Source organism: Empidonax traillii, unplaced genomic scaffold (assembly GCF_003031625.1).
Source record: "Empidonax traillii isolate 1590-97213 ecotype Southwest subspecies unplaced genomic scaffold, ASM303162v1 scaffold210:size766637, whole genome shotgun sequence".
NCBI classification, from domain to species: domain Eukaryota; kingdom Metazoa; phylum Chordata; class Aves; order Passeriformes; family Tyrannidae; genus Empidonax; species Empidonax traillii.
Window position 1 is genome coordinate 47,678 of NW_020955403.1, and position 21,046 is coordinate 68,723.

A 21,046-nucleotide genomic window follows, 5' to 3' on the forward strand; every position below is an offset into this window, starting at 1 on the left:
CATCAGTGCTCAGCTCCAAGTCTAGGACAGGAGTCAGACAGGGTGCCATGAGCAGCATCTGCTCCTGGAGCCATCCTGGTTTCCTACAGTGCTCAAGCTGGCTGGACCTATGGGCTCACACCCTCCAGCTTTCACAAAGTCACATTAATCAACTAGACATTGCAAATGCATTTTTAATGGCAATAAAATGAAGCTAAAAATATGTCAAGCAGGTAAACCCCCAGTTTTAAATCAAGAGAGATATTGGATGCTCTTAGTCTCCAAGGGTCGCCATAGGAGGAGCCTTTCCTTGCCCTCTCTTCCGCCAGGGAGATGGGTGCTGCCACAGTGGGGTGCCCTGGCAGTCACTGATTAACCACCCACCTGGGGGGGTGCTGCCCATACTGCAGATTACGTCTTGACCCCCTGGCCACTAATTTCTGATGCTTGACTTCACTTTGAAATGTTTTTATAGACCTTTTGCCATAGCACTTGTTTCCCACAGCCTTTTGTTTTCCCTTTATAGTTTCAAATGCTTCAAATACAGGGAGCAAGTTTTATTTCTGCCATCCCCGACTTGCTTTTTATAAGTATCTGCTCTGCAGCTCAGCCATCAAGCCTGTGTGAGGCAAGGATCTGGCCAGTTTTGAAAATATTTAGGTACAGTGCTCCTTCTTATGAGAAGAGCTTATAAACCTCCCAAAATAAGAGGTGAAATAGGATTTTTGCGAGCCATTCATGCTACTTGGCTTTTTACCCCATGCTGATTATTACCCATCTCCAGAGAGGAAAATATCCCCCATGGCAGCTTCTCCTTATCCAGTGCTATCTCTGTTGTGCTCTTCAGTGCAAGCATGAAGACCCTGCTGCCAGTGGCATAAGCAGTAACAGGAGAAGATACTTAAATCATTTTACATTTATTACATACATGAGATATAAAAACAAATTACCAAAATAGTATAATTTTTTTTGTGAGTCCACAGGACCTTGAAAGAAAAATACATACGTAAAGTGGATTGGCACACTTGTGACTTTTCTGTTGTTCTAGGTCTCTTCCTTTTCTTTCCCCTCACATTCATGAACAAAATACATTTTGCAATGTGGTTTAAAGATGCTTTACACAAAGGATATATTTTAGTGCTGAAAACTGCAGTAATCTGTGCTATATTTCATACTGATGTTAATGAGGAAGTATAATGGCCATATATATTGCAAACAATATCACAGAAGAAAACAAATAAAATGTTCAGTTTTAAATACTAACATAAAAATAAAATAAACTCCAGGCCCACCATGAATCGCTGAGTTGTGATATGTGAATGCAAGTCCTTTCTGTTCTCCGCATCCACTCCTTTTCCTGCAACCAGAGTTTTACTCCTCTGGCTATTGCATTTTTATCTTAAAGTCTCTTCTTCTCACACTGTTTACAAAGTCTTGGTGGAGTCCTGCCCATGGAGTCCAAGTGCTGGTCTGAAGCTGGGACTTCAGTGCAAATACCTTATCTTTCATCTTGCATCCTCAGATATTCTGAGTGGCCATTGCCAGGCTGGCCGTTCCCTTTATACCGCTATCCAACTGAGGGGGGATTCTTCAGGAGTGCTTCTGTTTCAGGGGCTTTTTCACATGCTACCTTCAGACTCTTCTTTCCCCAACACAATTAGACTTCCCGCACTGTGGAGTGGCAGGTAGTAAAGTGCTTTATACAACGAAATATTTACACTAGGGCTAGGTTCATTTTTTAACACTTCAAGGACAAAAGCTCCGAGATGCTGCACCCTCTGGAGCTGGCTCTTCTCTGTAGCCAGGCAGTGGGCAGAGAGCTGGCCTCTGCCCTGTGTCACACTTGTGCCAAAGCAGAAGGATTCAATCCACTGCAGCAGCTCTGTCCTCAACAGCATCAGCAGAAAATCTAGCCCCTGAAACCTTCAGCAGGGCAAAGAGGTTAAAAGCAAGTGGCATCCAATTCTCTTTGATGGGTGCCATGTCCTAACCTGTAAGGGGGTGTTTCTGAAGCGCGGTCATCATTGCCACGCTGCTGCCAGTGCCTGTCCACCGCTGTGGCCATCGCCTTCCCCACAGCATTCTCTGTGAGCCTCTGGAAGTCACTCAAGATCCGCACTAGTGGGCACTGGCAGTGGTGTTTTGCTTCTTATCTGTAGCTCTTCCAGGGTGGCAATTTAGTCTTGGGTGATCAGTGGCTTCACAGGAGTTACTCCAACATTGCACTGGAGCAAGACAAGCATCTGCCCTTCCATTTCTCTCAACAACATGATGAGGTGGGCTCAGCTAAGCCCCTAACAAGGAAGCTACAGGCAAGTGAATGAACATTGGCTAGAAGGGGTTAAATTAGACAGCGCCTACAACTCTGAATGCCTCACTACACATTTTGGCACTATTTTCTTACATTCCAGTTTTCATCCTAGAGGTCTTCTCTCTGTGAAGGGTGTTGCATTTTGTGCATAAAGAAACTCCCTAGACTGTTGCACACGTCTAGTTGCAGTCTCTTTTCAAAATCTCCAAGACCTTTCTTCCGAGAGCCGACTTCCACTGATGGACAAAACTTTTCATGTTGACGATGAGTCTGCCCGTTCGGACGTCCTCGTGTCCTGCCACGAGATACTCCAAGCCTGCAAAGCAGCAAATCTGTCAAGGACTGCACAGTACTATGCTTAAGAGGCCTATTGAACTGCAAAGTCAGCCTGGATATCTAGTCTCATGTAAAAAAGCACTTATACAAAGAAATGTATATACATATTGTTTCTCATGTATATCTGTATATCTACTGCTCTATCAGTAACTATGGAAAAATGACCCCTGTGGTTATCCGTCAGTGAGAGGCACTATCCAAAGTGTGACTTTGTTAGCTTCTAATGGAAACTGAACTCTGGGGCTGCACTACAAATTATTATACCTTTTTTGGGAACGGCTATTACCTTCATTTGGCAGCCTCACATCTCCCTGAATACACCTGGGCCTGGAAATTGGCAAGTTCAGTAAATTCCAGCAATGGAGGAGTGCAGAATGGCCCAGTGCCTGATGCCTTGCTCAAGGTAGCCAGTGGTCCCTTGGAGGCAAAGGCACACCAGATCCCAATGAGAGGCAACACTAGATTTGCTGGCACAAGCATCCTTGAAGAGCCTGAAGGGGTGGCAGTCACACTGAAAAGAGCTGCTAATTTCTGCTTCTGCCAGATGTTTTAGAGATATGACAGAAGGGTCTGACGAAGCCTTATGTGGTGCCCAGAAGCAGCCAGAAAGGGCTGGAGTGCATCCCAACAGCGCCTTGCTGCTTACCCTGTGCATCCAGGTCTGCACTTGACTTTGAGGGCATGACTCAAAGAGCACTTGGAATCAGGTAATAACTGCTAAGCAGAGGGACAGAGCAAAGACTTTGACTTAAATTAGCTAAATAAACACTGCTACGTATCCAAACAGCCTAACAAGACACAAATGGGGAATAAATGGGGATAACAAGGAGGACAATCCTTTCCATGGTAGGAGAAGCTCCCTGCCAGGGTCAGCATTCTGCCGCAGCACACTTAGGGTGCAGCCAGCATTAGCTTCCTTCTGTTCTCACTCCTTCTTACCCGAGTCCAGGGAGCACAACATGGCAGTATGAACCAGCCTGGGGAGATGGATCTCCCCATGTGCTCTTAGTTCATCCTGCTCCATCCTGGCAGGGAGTCTGCTGGTGTTTTTTTCGAGTTTTCTTTTTGCGGTTCAGAATGAAGGGTGAGTGCCTCCTAGTTAAAAGCCAAGGATGTTTTCCTTTAATTCAATACAATTTGTTATCTACTTCATCTGAGTTTTGGGGCACACACATCCTCTCTTCTGCCAAGTAAACACAGGATATGTGTATGGCAGCATCACCCTTTGCAAGACATTAGTTTGGCCATCTTGCTGTTATAAAACATCACTTTTCAAGGGCTCCTACATTTACCTCCCTTGAGAGAGAGAAATGTGGTATTCACACTCAGAGAGCAAGCAAATATTGCCACGGTTGCTGATCGTTGTAGAGCTTTCTAGATTTGCAACCTGGTGCTACAGAAGAGTAAAATTGAGCCAAGTGGCAGGCAGCTCTCTGCCTATCTGTGTCTGCTCTTGGCAGAGCCAGGGAGGGGAACGTCTCCTTTTCCCTTGTGACAGCTGAGACCTTTAAACCTTTCAGCTCCGTGTCCCCACAGAAGTCCAACCTGCTTCTGTGGGTGTGTGCAGAGGGGAAGGTGTGCAAGGGTGGTAAAGGGACTCACCTTGAAGGAACTTAAGCATGTTTATCATCTGAAAACAGCCCACAGAGATATAAACCCACGTCTGTCTTACTTTTATGTTTATCTTTGGTCTCCTATATGTTTCTGGGAGATGTGATTTCCATTATAGTTATATGTCAGAGAATTGTTTTATATCAGCTTGACTTTTCATCCAGCTATTGTTGGTTTATTCATCCGGAGGTCATAAGCTCTTTCTCTGATAGAGGGTTAAATCTGCTAATGTTGTATTGCCAACAACTCAGAAATTATTGTGGTAGCTAAAGAAAATAATGAGTTTTTTAAAAATACCTGGGATCTTCCCCCCCATCTTTGAAATTATTGAATCTTAAAAATGCACTCACTGTATGTTTTCAAGTTTCCTATTACCACTGAATGTCATGGCTTCTTTTCAACATGAAGGCTGAGATTAATTTATACTCACGGGACCAGCAGCTGCATTTCCATACAATACCAAGCTTTGCAGTGTAAATTATGAGAGCTGTCAAGGGAGTAACAAGGGAGTAACAAGGGAGTAACACCTGATGTGTCACACACCTGAATTATCCCTAAAGAAAGTTGCATATCCACCCTTCTGCTGCTGTCTAAGAGATCTTAATTGATTCTGTGATTGCTGCCATCTTTTCATCTGTCGGGGAAAATCAGTGAAGCTCCTCTAAAGCTAGTGGAGTGACAAAGCTGAGTGTAAGGTGTGGGGCTGCCCTGCAGGCTCGGTTTCAGACAGCTTCCACAGCATTTCTCCAGGTTCATATTAATGCAGCTGCATCTGGGCTGTCTTGCTTACGTTTCCATTGCATGTAGAAAAATAAAATAGCTATAGCTATTTGATTATGGATTTATGGTGTTCTAGGAACATTCAAAGTCTTACTGCACTTAAATAGCAGAACCCTGCCTAGTGCTGCTGACTCATTCAACCTTTGCACCTGACGAGACTTCCTAGTTACAGCTGTGCTATCACGGCAGCATGCCTCCAAAGCTAGACAGTCACTCCAGTGGAGATGAAAGAAGACTGCAAACACCTCATCAGTGAGTAACTCTTCTGCATGATCCAGCTTCACAGACAGCCCTTTCACCCAAAGAGAAGTTCCTAGTGCTGCACATGTAAGGGATGTCTCAGTACCAAAGTCAGTGCTGTGATTGCTGACTTCCAAGTGGTGCGTGCACCTCATGGAAAGAGAATCCTTTGTCTGAATTAGTTGGTAACTGTTGATTTATCTTGGAGTTGTAAAGAAAGGTGCGTCAGCTGTAGCTTAGTTTTGTTCTATGGAAGAAAAACATGAATCTGCATGTCCTTGTCCATACTGGAGACTGTACACACTATTTAGCCCCCAGTGGGTATATTCACTTCAGTGAAAGAAGATGAGAAGAAGTTGAGGAGCTCTCATCTCACTGCATAAAAAAATATCTTCCAAATTTTGTAGATGTAAATCAGTTTACTTTCAAAGAGACATCTTCCCTTGACTTTAGATTAGAACTGCAGTACAATATCATCACTCAAATTAGATTTAAATGTGTTTTTATGGATTCAAATTAGCTTTAGCTCTGGAAGATATGTCATACAATTGAGGTATGATGTGCACCTCCCCTCATCTGGGAACAGACTGAGACTGGTAAAACTGAAAGACTGTTACTATGCTACAAGTTTTTCTTTTTGAATTCCAGTTGATGAAGACTGCTGTTGGAATCTAAGTGATGGAACAGCATTTCTAAGCAGCACTGGCCTGCAATCTCAGCTCACTGGCATGAGGGGATAGAGGCGTGGGAATGAAATCTGTGTAAATGTGGTGTGGATGTACTGCTCAGGGAGTAAAACCTACCGGGATTGAGGATGGGACAAGTGCAGCCTCTGTTAGTCCAGGATTCAGGGTAGAGTGTCCTCTTGCCCCGGAGAATCTTCAACTTTGTAGATTTCAAGACTTTCTTAATCTTCACATTGACTTCTGCATGGGAGCCTTTGTCATGAGCTGACAAGATCTTCGCCTTGATCACTGGAAAATCAGGAATTCCAAACAGGCATATACAAACTGTTTACAGTGCTCCCTCTTTTTTTTTTTTTTTTTCTTTTTTCCTGGTCTAATGCAGGTGTCTGGGTGAAGCAGTGAGGATAATTGCTTCATTACAGTGGAGTTACCCAATGTTCCTTGCTGGGGAGCCTGGGATCAGTTAAGTTTCCAGCACAACACATACATCCTCCTGCCCAAGGCCAGAAATGCTGACCATTGGTTTGGCCGTGGCTCCTGGACCTGCCACATGGGCCACAGAGGAGGTACAATGACCTGATTTTCAAAGCTTGTGAGGGTCCAATTTCCTCCCTGAGCTCAGAAAAAACTTTGGGTTCCTTAGCACTTTTGGAAATCAACTGGATTTAGGGATGGGGACTTTGTTGGCCTTGGCCTGGGCAGCCAAGGCAGCAGGCAGGAGTGTGAGGAGCTGTGCTCATCCCACCCTGGTGCTAGTCTTCCCACTTTGCAGAACTGACAAATCCAAATACAGTGGAGGAGAATGAGATGTTGGTGGAGACTGGAGCAAATCATGGAGTACCCTGAGCTCACAGATACCCACAGGCACACTCCCACTGGCATTCCACTGCTGAGTCCATGTGGTGGAGGTGCTCAGTTCCTCCACCTGACCATGCTGATGCTGACACTGGAAGATATCCCCATACGGTGGTGCTTTATTCAGCACCATACCTAAGGAAGCTCAGGGCAGCCTCTCACAGAATGGCCTCCTGGAGCTCATGATTCGCTCTGTATATCATCTGTCTCTCCAGACACCTTTGCATGTTGAGTGATGAAAGGGAAGGAATCCTGAGTGCACTTTAGGTACAATTTTTGAACTTGGAGGTTTTGTGCCTTTTTTTTTTTTTTTTTAATTTTGTATCTTTTGCAAGACCAAACACAGTCATCATTATGTCCAGGAAGCAAAGTAAAGCAGAATCAGGTTTTCTCCTAATATCACTAAGCCAGGGCAATATTTCAACAACTGGCAGCCCCTTGAACTCCCCTTTGTTGGTTGCTCTGCAGCCTGCAGAGGTATGGGTTATCTCTCTATTCCTTTTCAACTCCAGTATGAGATAAAACAGGTGCAAGAGATCCCTACAATACTGAAGGAAGGGAGGGTTGCACAGAGCATTCCTTGCTCTGCTATGGTATGAAGGAGGCAGTTTACTGGCACACACCAGAGAGGTCTTGGGAAACAAAGTTCCTCCTCTCATTCATTTAAATCCCAGAGACACACAGGGAATATAGATTACCCCGTTGCAACAGCTGAACTTTTTTGACAGAGGGAAGTTCCCAGTGGCTGCGTGAATTGTTTTCTCCAAGTAGTGCCTTGTGTGGTGATAACCATCCCTCCTTACATTTGGTATCATTCAGGTATGGTGATTTCTAGACTACGATGGGGGCACCTGGTCTACAGACAGTGTTTCAGTGACCTGTTTTTGGTAACAGTGCTTTATAGTCTGTCTTGGACCTAGACAACCTCCCAGGGACAATTCTAGCTCTTATGCTCACATGATTTTGGTACAAGGGTATTTTGGTAGCAAGAGAAACAGAGCAAGATGTTTCACCCATCTTGACTTGGCACCATGATGTCTATACATTTTGGAAAGGCCAAAGATCTGCCCTCAGACTAAGAAGCCCTTGGGTTTGCCAGGATGTAGCAGTTCATGCAGTGGCACCTCCCACGCTTTGCATGCACTCTTGCACTGCCTTGCAGCACCTCCCTTTAGAGCCCCTTCACCCGCAACTCACCATAGGTGTACTTCATCCCACAGAAGACCTTGGGATTCCCTAAAACTTGCTCTTTACATTCGCATTTACCTGAGGAAAGAGAAGGAAGCAAATGGCTGTGGATTGTACTTCAAAGACAGGAGCATTCGCAAGCAGGGCCCAGGACCTGCCAGAGGTTTTTCAAGTGGCCCACAAGCCCCATGCAAAAAAAAGCAGTTTGCAACTATTTTCAGATCCCGAGTAAATATACAGCCTTAGCCCAGGGACAATTATTCCTTGTTTACAATTAGAAGAGAAGGGAAACAAAGGCCTTATTATTTTGCCTGGGGATGCAAATAACACGCGGTATTTTCCACACCATAATGTACCAGACAAAATTTTAAAAGGAAATGTTGCAGAGGTTAAGGCAGATTAATGACTTCCGTGATCTCAGAACAAAGAATAACATGATATACTTATTTACGTTTAAAATGAAGTCGCCCAGACAAATGATGGAGCTTTCCCCTCAATTAACTCAATTATTGTATCTTCGAGATTTTATCATGCCACTCTCTAAAAATGGAGGAAATGACTCTTGCCTGCTTGCATGCAGTGATTGCAAGGCAGGGCAGCTCGACGCTGCGCCGTGGGGACAACCTGCCTTGCACCAACCTCATATAGCACACACGTCCTGCAGGTTAGGGACACAAGAAGTAAATAACCTCTCCAGCTGAAGCTGAAATGCTAGACCATCTCAAATTGCATCATAAGCTGCAACTGGTGCCAAAATTGTTGTGGGTATCATGGAAATAAATTCCAATTTAGAGATTTCCTAACTACCTGCCAGCAAAGTGGTAAACCCCACTCTTTAAATAAAATTGCTGGTTTGTCCAACATGTAATAGTTCCAGTGAATATAAAGATACCTTTAAAACGTGATGGTCAAGTGAAAAAAAGAGGGTATTCAGCCTTGAAAATAAAAGCCAGGACTGCAAATTCTTGCCTTACCAACAGCTAAATGCTAAGTGCAGGCATTCAGCACGGAGCATCTGCCTCATGGGTTTGCATGTCCTTGTGCAGATGGGATGAGCCGTAAGGCTCCTCTGGCTCTTGGAGGGGAAGGAGTTGGTCACAAGGACATTCTTCCACATGTCAGTGGGTGGATGTCCACCCCCTCCTGCAACTGCCAGGGTGCTAGCTACATGCCAGTGCAGGGGACTGATGGGAGGAACTGGGCAGGTGAAACACATGCAAACCTATGATCCTACCGGAGTGTCGGAGCGCTGAGAAGCCCTGCTCATCCTCCCAGCCCCAGGTGGGCTCACTCTCGTTGAGCACTGGCTGGAAAGGAGGTGGTTCATTGTGCCAGGTCACGTCTGAGCTGTTGAGGGGAAAGGGAGATGGTCAGCCTTCCTTCTGGAGCCTGCAGAAAGCAGGGCCACTACCAACTATGGACAGTGTGAAGGCATGTCTTGATGATGTTAAACACAAGAGGCAGTTTTGGAAAGTGAACAGGTTGAGTGTTGTCAGAGTGGGTTACGAATTCATTTTGGGTTTAAAATATGTTACAGGGATTTATATACCATAAATATCCCCAATGTGGTAAAAAGAACCAACATATAAGATTTGGAGTGTGGGGTATTATTAAAATCTGCTGTCTTCCAAAAGTCAGAGCTTGACTCCAAGTTCAACCCAGTCAACTTAAGCTGAGTTACAACAGCAACAATATTAAGCCTTTTGTCTCCTCTAACTCATATGTCCTTGAGGCCTACATTTTGCTTGTGGAGAGAAAACAACTGTGAAGGTTATGCAAAACACCCGATACACGAACACCACCACTGAGAGCAAAAAATTCAACATGGCTGGTGCCCTGCCATGGTGTGCCAGGCACCCAGGTTAATCACAGCCTCAGCTCACAGTCTATCCCCAGTTCTTGACCATACCAAGCCCAAAATGTTTTACATAATGGATATTTTTCAGCCTGTGTGCCACGCCTAAATAGTGCCTTCCTTGGAATGAAGATCACGGTGGTATGGTGAGGCCGGGAGAGGGTGGGCAAGCCCTCCAACTCACCTGCTGTTGTGGCAGTCGCCGGTGTGGGGGTCGCAGCTGCGGGCGCAGTCGCAGGGGCGGCAGCCGTAGGCTCCAAAGCCCCAGTAGCCGGGCAGGCAGTGGTCACAGCGGGGTCCCGCCACGCCAGGCTTGCAGGGGCAGTCGCCAGTGCTGGGGTCGCAGAAGGTGCGGGGGCCCAGGGGGAGCACAGCTGATCCCAGGGGGTGACATGAGCAAGCTGCAGGGGACACCGTGAGAGGCAGAGCATCTGTGAGTGCACAAGCTCTCCAGGAAAAGGTACAGGAGATGCCTGACAAACCACTGCTCTGCCTAAGGATGCTGGTGGGTTTTCTGTGCTTTCTTCCCCCCTCACCCATACAAACTTGCACAGAATCTCCCTTTGGAATCTGTATTATTTTAACTTCTGTGATCTATTTTAATTAATCAACCTACCCCGGTGTCGTGTTATGTTTTGCCAAACAGGCCTTTATTACTTTCCTTACAGCATCTGGACTCTAGTCCAGCCAAGTACCCGTGGATGTGCCTGGCTCACTGTGGAATTTAAGCAGCTGCGGGTGCTTCACTGCAAAAATGAATCAGAGCGTAATTGCTTTTTCAAGTAATAACAACTGTCTTGAATCCAGGAGGTTAAAAAAACCCCTCAGAACAGTCATTTTAATTAAAGTGGAGGCTGAGCATAAAGTACCCTTCTGTCTCTGTCTGATTTTTAAAGCCATCATTTAAAAACATCAGAAAAAAAGAATGAGGACACTAAAAGTTCAGGGATATGCTTTTGCATATACTCCAGAACACAGGTTTTCAGAGTGCATGTCAGAAATGCCAGTTGCTCTCTTTCCTCTCCCCTTGCAGCAGAACAATACACTAGAAGTGTATTGGGACACAGAGGGTTTAGGATGCCCTAAAACAGGTGGTGTAAAGTTTTCCTTGCCTGCTGCTTTGGATTCTTCTTTTGCATAAATGCAATTTATGTCTTTTGCAAGACTACTTTCCCCCAAAGATATTAATATTTTCAAAGATCAGAAATAGGGTTATCAAAAGCATAAGTCAAACCTCTGACCATCTGGCCAGGCCAGCAGGCAATGTGGTGACTTGTGCTCTCCTTACCTCAGGGTTTGGTTCTCTGACCAGGAGAGGGTATGGTCAATCTTGTGCATTATGGCAAAAAAATTCCCTGCTGAAAGAATGTTGCCCAAAACTTCATTTACATAAAAACTAGATTTCCTGAGAAAATTTCCTCTGGAGGGAAAATCTTCACTAAATCATAATATCAATCTTTATTTTTGCAACTGCAAAGGCAATAAAGCAGAAAAGCCACTGCAGGCAACACAGCCTTTCTTTCTCTTAAAATGCTTATTGCTGCACACATATATTTAATTTTGTTCTGACAACATTTTTGTGGTTTCAGGAATCTGACATACCTGGAGTATCGTTTCAAAATATTAAAGGATAGATTAATATTGGCAGTTAACTTAGAGGTGACTACAATTCCAACATCTTTGCCAAAGTAATCCCCAAATTTTCCCCACCCTTTCCATTCCCAAACAAATATAATTATATAAAATTAAAAGATTAGAAAGCCTCTTCACAAACTGCATAACTAGCCGCAGGCAGTGAACTCCGGTACCTTTAATAGCATAGTTTTCAACAGCACTCACTGAGACTTGCATACCTTTCTCCTGAAGTCTGTGAAGTGTTTTACACCTGATACATATAGCCAAATGCTCTCTTGTCCTACTAGATGTGGTGGGTATTTCTGGCATTCCTCAGCCCCTTCAGGGGAAATATCAAGCACTCAAGGCTCTTCTATTCTCCCGTAGTCAGGGAGATAAACCCACAGCTCAGTGAGAAACTTGGTCCTGTTTCGTTTGGGTTTCAGCTGAGTTTTACAGACAACCCTATTAGGATTGGAGCTTTTTATGTTTTAGAAAATTCTTTCACACATGTTTTTTCGTAATAGAAAATTTAAGATCAGTAGCAGCACCATGGTGGAGGGAGAATATTACATTTACAAAGGCTGTTGTGAAAAATAGAGTAGTAAGCTCACAGGCAAGTAAAAAGGTAACTTGAGAATGTAGTTGGCTATACTTTTAATAAAAGCCACAAAAAGATGGGTTGTAAAGGTTGGTAACTTCTAACAGGTCTGCAAACCCACTCCTTGGACTCCATCCTTCCTGGCTGCTCCTCTATGAGCTACCAAGGCTCCAATCAGCTTTCCAATGGTGGCCAGCAGATTGAAGCTTTTTGCTCTTGCATCTTGGGTGGAGGCCCAAGATGACACTAAATGGCAATAATCTGAATGGTGGGGTGGCAAATTTTCAACACGGTAAACGTTTGTGATGGGCTGCAGTGGGAACATGCTGGGAAATGCAGACATAAAGTGAAGCCCATCACTACACACTCAGCACAGAAATGAGACACTAAAGCTCAAATCAGAACACGTTGTATCCCATTTGAAAGAAATCCATGAAAACAGGATGGAATGCTTCCATACTACAGCAAGAAGAGGAAGAAGAAGACTGCAGGACTGATTATATTATGTTTGGAAGCTGGAGCTAGTGCTTCCTCTTGGGCAGCTGTGCTGTGTTGGTTTTAGGCCCCATTTTTCTCCTTCCACACAATCTGCACCTCACTGGAACACAGATGGTAGGAGACCCATGTCCAGGAAGGTGAGAGGAGCAGCTGAGCAGCAGATAAAGCAGCTACAAACAGTGTTGAATGGCATTTCATTGTGGATACACAGGTGCAGAGTGCAAGACTCTCAGTGCAAGGCTTCCGACAGTACCTGTCTCGTGCTGTGGCCACCTCACCAGGGAGGCTGGGGATTTCCACAGCCAAGTGAGCTCTTGCAAGAGAAGGGTTGGCCAGGCACCAGCCTTGGACCAAAAGAAACCTTCCACAAGCTTGATCTTTTGCTTACTTCTTGATTTGTAAGCAGAATTGCTAAAAATGCTGATTTACCACCCTGTATATATAGTAGTATTTTGCATGTGACTTCCATGCACATATGAATTAACAGCTGCCTGTCCTAGCATGGCATGTGCTGACCAGGATGGAAAAACAGTAAGATGCTAGCAAAGCTGGATTTCTCCACCCTGGATTGGTGATACTGTTGTGGTTTCTTCAGCTGCCAGCTACCTTTTGAAATGACAAATATTTACCCTGAAAAATCTACATCTGAAAAGCAAAAATAAACTCGTTAATTATAAAACTTGATTTTATTGTCTGCAATTCTACTGTAGCTGAGGCTTAAAAACTCATGAGGATGTAAAGAAAAGGACTGATAGGTATGGCAGGGGGAAAGAGTCATCAGATTGGTGCTTTAAACGTCAGAATGTCTCATTTTATCAGGTACACACCTTCTCCAGAGCAAATATTATATACACTCTTTGCCTACAAGAATCTTTAAAGTATCCTTAAAGATTATGGCTTAACAACTCCTTTATTTACTTTGACCTAGGCATTTTTAAATTTTCAATGGTTGAACAATAACAGTACCTTGAGCCAAAGCAATGCCATGGCCTCCCCAGAAAGAATAACAGGGCTCCATGCATGCCTCTTGTTATTGCAGACCATGGCATGGTCCTTGGAAATGTTCCAGGCATAGGCTGTAATTGATCTTATATAATTTAATTTAACAGTCATTAGTCATTTTCTACGGCCCTGCAGCTGCCATATCCCCCAGGATGCTGGGTCCCTGGGTGCAGGGAGAAGTCCTGGAAGCAGGAGACCAGAAATGAAGAGGTGAAGGGGTCTTAGGGAGGAGTACATCTGTGAGGGTTTGAAAAGCCCAGAGAGAAATCATGTGTGAGTTTGTACTAATAGGGTCTCTGAAAAGAAAGCACTCAGATAATCCCTACATTTGTGGAACCCAGTTTGTGCTAGGAAAAGTTGTCTTTCTTGGAACTTGAGTACTTTATGCTCTGTAATTCATAAATACAGGGAAAAAAAAAAGGGTGCAACAAACTAGACGTGCTTTATACAGAAGGTAAATAAATGTAGACTTTTTCTTACTGTACTCAAGAGTATCTTACAGTTTTTGTCAACTGTATGTTATCTTTGGCTTTTAAATACCAGAGTTCAAGAATACCTAGTGATCCATAAAGAGGTTGGATGATTGTATTAAAGGGTAATGGGGGTACTTTTTTTTTTTTTTTTTAAATGTGGAAGTGGAATGCCATGGGCCAGTGACTCAGAGATTAATGCAGAAAGTCAAGAGAACCAAGCACTAGCATATGTCAAAAAAATACTCATTAATCATCTGATCTCCACAGCTTCCTCTGGCCCAGAAAGACTGAGAGAAACATTTTAATCAAGAACCCTGGAATTTGGCTAACATATAGCTAATGATGTGATCAAATGACTGACTTTGTTAGCGATGGTTTAACTTACACACAGGCACAGGCGCACACACACACACACACACACACACACACACTGTTTTGGCAGCCTTCCCTTTGGACTGTGGCTGTTCTGCAGCGATATGTCCCAAGACCTCTTGTTTCCATCTGGCTTTGCAAGGCAGGGAGGCTCTGCGCTGGCCAACCCAGGAGTTGCCATTTGACTTCCTCTTGGACCCTCCAAACAGCTACAGACTATGAATTGGGCATTCTGGCTCCTGGAAAACCTTACGATGAGTCCCTCGTGAAACTACGTCTCCTCAATGGACTGCATGAGATGACACAGGAGGCCATTTTCAAGGTGAAGGATGGTGTTTTTAGGTGTCCAGAACACCACACTCAACTCAGTGCCAAAGCTTCACTTGGCCTCAATGGCCTCGGAAAACTGTGTGTTCCTCCCTGATGGGAGCTGGCACATAATTCCGTCAGGGATTACAACTCTAGCAAAGGTACAAAAACCACAGTAAAAGCATGTTTCAGAGCTTGAGGGTCCCATACAGAATTAATTTCAGTCTTCTGTCTTACATTATCTACCAGGAGTCAATTAATCCAATTGGTTCTTTTCTTAATCAACAAGGATGAATCCTTGCGTTAGAAAAAACCATCAAGCCTCTGCTTATGGTCTAAATTCAAGACTTAAATCTGTTTTTTTACTAATGAGACTCCAAAACAAAAGTTCATTGCCTAACTTCTGGAAATAATCAAGGAGGGAAAGTATCTGATGTTTCAGAGAAGGAGACTTGGAACTTTGATGTACACAAGTAGGTAAAGGAACTTGAAAAAGTTATTAAATTCACTGTTAAAAAATTGTTTACATACTACAGCAGTGAAGTAATTATTTACACAAGTAATGGAGAACTGTGGTAAATTCTGTTTTCATAAAGAGAACTAGGATTCAGGTGTTGCTGCTCCTCCTTGCAATGGGTGAAGGGTGGACAGGAGGAGGACCTCTGTGACAGACTGGTGGGGGTGCTGGGAATCTCGTGAGGATGATATGCAGTGAGGGAGTGGGACAAAAGCAGTTGTTCCCCACTCAACATCAAAGAACAAGGTGAAACTGCACACATTTGCAGCCTGGGATACAGCTCCCACCGCAGAAGGATTTCCTCTTTATTTAAATGCAGGTAGTTCTCCTTGGGAGGAAGGAGTTGTGCTCAGCATCTCCTCAAATGACATGGGCAGGGTGTCAGTCACATTTTTTTCTGTCACTTATGAAGGTTCCCCTTCAGATTTGGGCCAGTGAGGTGAAATTTGGTGAAGCCAATGGGCGGCTGCAGGCTCAGAGAAGAGAGCATGTCTTAATCCCATATTTGGCTGATCAGTGTAATGTGATCAGCACGATTTGGGGATCCAGAGTCCCCCACGGTAAGTCACTATCCCCAGAGTGGTCCCTGTGGCTTTTGTATTGCTGCTTTTGTTGGGGAAATATTTAATTTCACATGTGGCTGAGTCATTGCCTTTGGCCTGGCGGCCTCGGTGTCTCACTGTCTGAAGAATCAGTTAACTTGTTCCTGTCAGTCCCTCCCTCCACACCCACCTGCTGCTGTTGCGAACACAAACTGGTGGGCAATGCTATTTGTCAGCTGCACCCCTCTTTGCTGAGGCACCTGATTCTGAGGTTGCAGCAATCACCAAACAAGGTGAACATGAAAACATGATGCAGCTTTTGCTCTCCAAAAATAGCAAAAGGAGAAAGTAAATTAATCATGTCTCTTCCTCTGCCCTCAAGCTACAGGGATCATCAAGATAGATTTGTCAATCGCATCTGCAGACTTTCACCCCGCAAATATCACCACTGCGTTTTGCAAATAGCATCACAAAGGCAATTCAAAGAGCTCTCTGTCCTTCAGTGAAGCAAGAAGATCACTCCAAGGAGGGGCAGGAAGATCTCACCTGTCATTTGACACTTTCCCACTTGAGAAGCACTTCACTAGTAAAAGGTTTCTGACTTACGTTTGCAGGCATCTGGGGCAGAGAAGGGCTTCCTGAGGTCCCGGTAGAAGCCCAGCTTGCAGCGCTGGCAGTGCTGCCCTTCTGTGTTGTGCTGACAGTTGTCACAGACGCCGCCGCTGCGATTGCCTGATGCCAGCCATGCATCCATGTCAAAATGACAAGTGTCGGCATGCCCGTTACACTTGCACGCTGAGATGAAGCCAAAGGCAATAGAAAGACTCATTAAGGCAGTGAAAGATGTTGATTTGTAAAAAAGAGACACAAAAACCCAAGCCATGTTTTGGAATGGAGATTTTACCTATGCATCTGTTATTCACTCAAAGGCATGGAGTATCATGACATTTTCATGCCTACTTCCCAGATTCTAGAAGTGACATTTAAGAAAAAGTATTTTCTTCAACTCTTTTATTTCCAATACAGGTTTCAGTACAAGGACAGCCACAGATGGTCAGGCTAGTGCAGGGAGACAAAAACAGTGCAAAGAGAGCCATTCCTGCCACACAAACATGGATGGGTGCTGGGCAGAAGCGTGACATTGGCTCTTCCCTCACTGAGATGCTTTGCAAGCACCCACCACCCCAGTATCTGCTGCCTCTCGGAAACACGGGAGAAAGGCACATATGGAGGGAGCATTTCCCTATGGCAGAGGCTCTGGAGACACTGTTCCTGACCAGTTACTTACACTGACACTCTCTGGGGGCTCCAGTTTTGCCATCGGCAGCCTGCCAAGGCTGGTCGTTGTAGAGCGGAGCGCAGTGCTGACAGTGGGACCCCGCTGTGTTGTGCTTGCACATGCATTTCCCATGGACCTAGTACAGAAAAGAGAGCAAGGATCACCCACAGAAAAGCTCAAAGAGTTTGAAGGGCACAAGCAATGCCCACATACAGGAGATAGTATGCCAGCTAGATGCTATTACATACGTGAGAAAGAGGGATAGCACCATGTCTGCCTCGATGATCAGTGCAGCCAAGGGCAAATATTCTGCAGTTACACTTTCAATTCAATCAGTATTTGTGGATCTGCATGTCATGGTATTGTATAATCACACTTTTTTTTTTTTTTTTTAAATCTAAAAGGATCTTTAGCAGTTTCCAGGTGCAACATGAATTTCCAGAAGAGATTAAAAAAAGCCAAGATTCAAAATATCCTTGAGAAACACTGTAAAACTTTTCTCTTTTTCTCCCTCCCAAACATGAATACACCTTTGTAGTGCTGCAGGAATAGCACCCACAACCTCAGCACCTAGCTCTGTGTGCCCAGCCATCACCAACACAAATAAGTACAAGAAAAAAGAAATTCAACAACCTGAAACATAAATATCTACTCATTATAGGCAGAATTTTTGCCCCACAAAGGAAGAACCAAGGACAGCACAAGGACCATGACTGACTATTCTCGGACATGTTCATGACAGATAATTTAACAGCTAGACAGCCCAGTGTAAGGAGGTAATTAGAGATGAAAGGCCAGTGTAGCACACTTGGTGCCAGCTGCCCTGTCAGTCGCTGGCATTACTCACCCTGTTGGCAAACGCAAAGAAAACAGGATGTAGCCAGAGGGCACAAGCAGCCCAGCAGTGCCTGGATGCAATGAAATCGAGCTCTGCAGCAGCATGGCTCTGCTGGCAAGGATGATAGCCTTGCCTTTTCCCATGGAGCATGGCAGGTAACTATCTACTGTAGCTATTTTGGTGTGTGTCTGTGTTTGCAGCTTGGCTCAACATTTTGCTTTTAAATACACAGTTCGGCTTCTCCTGCTGCTCAGCAGTGAGACGGAGGCCTCAGTCTGCCCTGCCAGCATGGCCCTGCGCTCATGCCACAAGTTGGCCATAAAACCAATGGAGCTACACCAGCTGCCGTCTGCTTTTGGCATAGAGAGGAACAGAGGGCAGTTGGGGTGCCTGGTGATCCAGCCTGGAGCTGGGGCATGGCTTTAACTGCTACTGGAAAACTCTGCCTTCCACACTATTTAACTTGCGGTTTTATAAGCGTGCTGTTCCTAACTGCATGACTTGCTGCCGGGACTGCCACAAAAAAGGTTCCTGTGAAAAACCTGAACAGTAAACAAAACAGAAGAGGATCTTGAACATGTTGTAAACAGCTCCTGCTTGTTACATTGGCACACACCACACACACACCTGCCTGATGATGACTTTCTGATTTATTCACTTTTAATGAATAGATTTTAGCTGGTATCTCACAGGGGTCAGATGTAACCCCTGTGTACAGACAAAATTTCAAAACTGACCTTGAAAGTCCTTCAAAGACTCTTCAGCAGCAACGAAAATAGCAAAACCTTTCAAGAGCTTTCTAAGCAATCCATTCCAGCCTTATTAAAATGTCTAGATCATCAAAGGAAAATATAGAACAACAACTGGGCTGTGCAAGCAATGGATAGGTACAGATGAAATCAGAATGCACAAGAATCTAAACTAAAGTGAAAATACATTGTTTTCTGTGTTATTTGGCCTTATTGCAGGTATCCATTGGTCTCACCGCAGATACTAGTTGGTCTGTCTGGTTTATTGTATTGATATATGCTTAAAAGTGTGCTAACTTTTGAAAAGAATGAGAAATAAAAGAAAGAAAAGAAACAACAGATTTGTGGAGGGAATATTTAGTTGTCAAAGTGTGTCTTGTGTTTTCATATTTTCATTTTTGCTACCACCTACAAAATGTTCTTCAAACTCTCAGATGCCTCACTTTCTTAAATTACAACTCTTCGATAAATTTCTCTCTCGTATTTTTTAGGCAAGGTCTACACACAGACTGATGTTACAAGGTGTAACATCATGTTACATGTATGTAACATCATGTAACATGCATGAGGTTCATGCACATTTAAAAGCATAGAAACAGAAAATTCCTGCATGGAAACAGAAAATTGCTAAACCTATATTGGTCATAAGATCATCTGGTGGTTTTGATGGAGTTCTAACTCTTTGATGCCACTTTTGGCAGGAGTTTCCTGCAAGCCCTTTGGCCATTGAATAGTTAGGGCTAAACAGGTTGTACTAGAACCCCATATGTGGCAGAGAAACCCTTCAGAAATCCTTCCTCGCAGGACTGTCCCAGCTGTTAGGATAGAGGGACCCATCAGACCCAGGACATATGTGAACAGGAAGGGAAGTTGACCTGAGTGAGTCGGAGGGTGCCACGGCCAGAACCAGATGGTCCCTTGGCGCTTTGAAAATCATGATGCCAAAGTGAGAAGGACAAGGGAGAAGAATTGCAATCAGGTGTATCTCTCAGACACTGGGACACTTGGGATTACTGTCTCCCCCTGCCCGTGCCCACAGCCCGTAGCCTCACCCCCCAAATTCAGCTTCCTCCTTGCCAAAGCCATACAAAGAATCAGTGGGACCCAATCAATCAGCTGGAGGCTGCTCAGCATTAATAATCCAAAAACTCATCTGAAACTCAGAGCATTTAAGAAACTCTCAAAAGATTAAGCATCCCAAGACACCAGCACAGAGAGAGGCAAAATTCCCTGCCGAGGAGCATTTACAGTTCCGAAGAGTCAGAGCCCGCATTTTCTGAAAGCCCAAGTGCTGTATAATAGAGCATGCCACATTGCTGGAATAAAGGGAGGTGGGTGAAAATAAAACAGAAGAGGATGGGTATCCCAAGAACTTGCTGTGCCACCATGAATTTGGCAGGCAGAGCTAATATGTAAGCCACTGAATAGCTATGCACCAACATCAACATATTAATATTAATATTAATCTGTATGTGAACTCTAAAGAAAAAGGTTTTATAAAATTTAAAAACTGTTGCAGCAATGGAAGGCTTGTGGGGTCTCAGATGCTGTGGCAAGGAGAGCTGCAAAAGAGCCAATTTGGAGATGATGCAAATCAAGCCAGCTGGTGTTTAGATAGCAGCAGAGCATAGCGTGATGCTCCTGGTATTGATTGCTTGTAAAGCTGTAATGCACCTCGGTGGAAGGAAACAAATGCTCTGTCTGAGAAGCTTAAAAAAATACGTGAATAGCATGATTGTCACATCTCTGTAAAGGCCCGAAGGCTTGGGCTCCCCAGCTGACTCGATGGATGTTGTTGCAACTGGGTCAGGAAGAACCATGTGTTACCAGTCCTTATCAAAAGGGTGTTCCTTTGCAGTTTCTTTTCCTCAGGGTTTATCACAACCAGATGTGTCAGTGCCTTCTTTGGCTGCTCCCTCCCAAGCACAGATCCCACTGTGGATCCTGCACCCCCTCTGCTCACCTCAGCATGGCCCAGCATGGGCTGTTCAGTAGCCCAGCCTGCCATGCACTCTTTGCAAACCTGTGCACCCCTGCTCACTGCTCCCATCTCAGTGGGATTCATTTTTGGGTGAACACATGCAGAGGCACTGGATGCAATGGGCCAACTGATCCTGCTTCTGTATCAGATGCAGCTACTTCAGTCTTTGGGAGTAAGCTTTGGAAAAGGCAGTAGGGTTCCCAATTCCAATGGTACTGTGCCTTTAAAGTGGTGTTACTTAAATAGTCTAGACACTGAGAAAACTTTGCCTCCCCAGGGTCCCCCCAGGTCTCACAGTGGTCCCAACCCCTCTCGGCCAGGCAGAGCATGGGGTGCAGACCTACTAATGAACAAGCTGAACAGCTAAATGGGCAGTCAAACCAGCGAGGGGAAGGAAACAGGGTCTTTAACAGCTTGTTTTTCAGTGCAA

General features: G+C 44.6%; 1 protein-coding gene across 2 annotated transcripts in view; it reads right to left on the bottom strand.

The window, feature by feature from the left end:
- Positions 1-880: 880 nt before the first annotated feature.
- NTN4 (netrin 4) overlaps positions 881-21,046 on the bottom strand; it is a 47,449-nt gene continuing 27,283 nt past the window's right edge. For both annotated transcript variants that reach the window (XM_027887447.1, XM_027887448.1), the window contains exons 4-10: positions 17,058-17,184; positions 16,376-16,564; positions 10,026-10,242; positions 9,221-9,333; positions 7,996-8,064; positions 6,061-6,231; positions 881-2,606 (exon numbers count right to left, since the gene is read on the bottom strand). In XM_027887447.1, the coding sequence (XP_027743248.1) occupies positions 2,470-2,606; positions 6,061-6,231; positions 7,996-8,064; positions 9,221-9,333; positions 10,026-10,242; positions 16,376-16,564; positions 17,058-17,184 (1,023 nt within the window). In that variant the 3' untranslated portion in view covers positions 881-2,469. The remainder of the gene's footprint in view (positions 2,607-6,060; positions 6,232-7,995; positions 8,065-9,220; positions 9,334-10,025; positions 10,243-16,375; positions 16,565-17,057; positions 17,185-21,046) is intronic.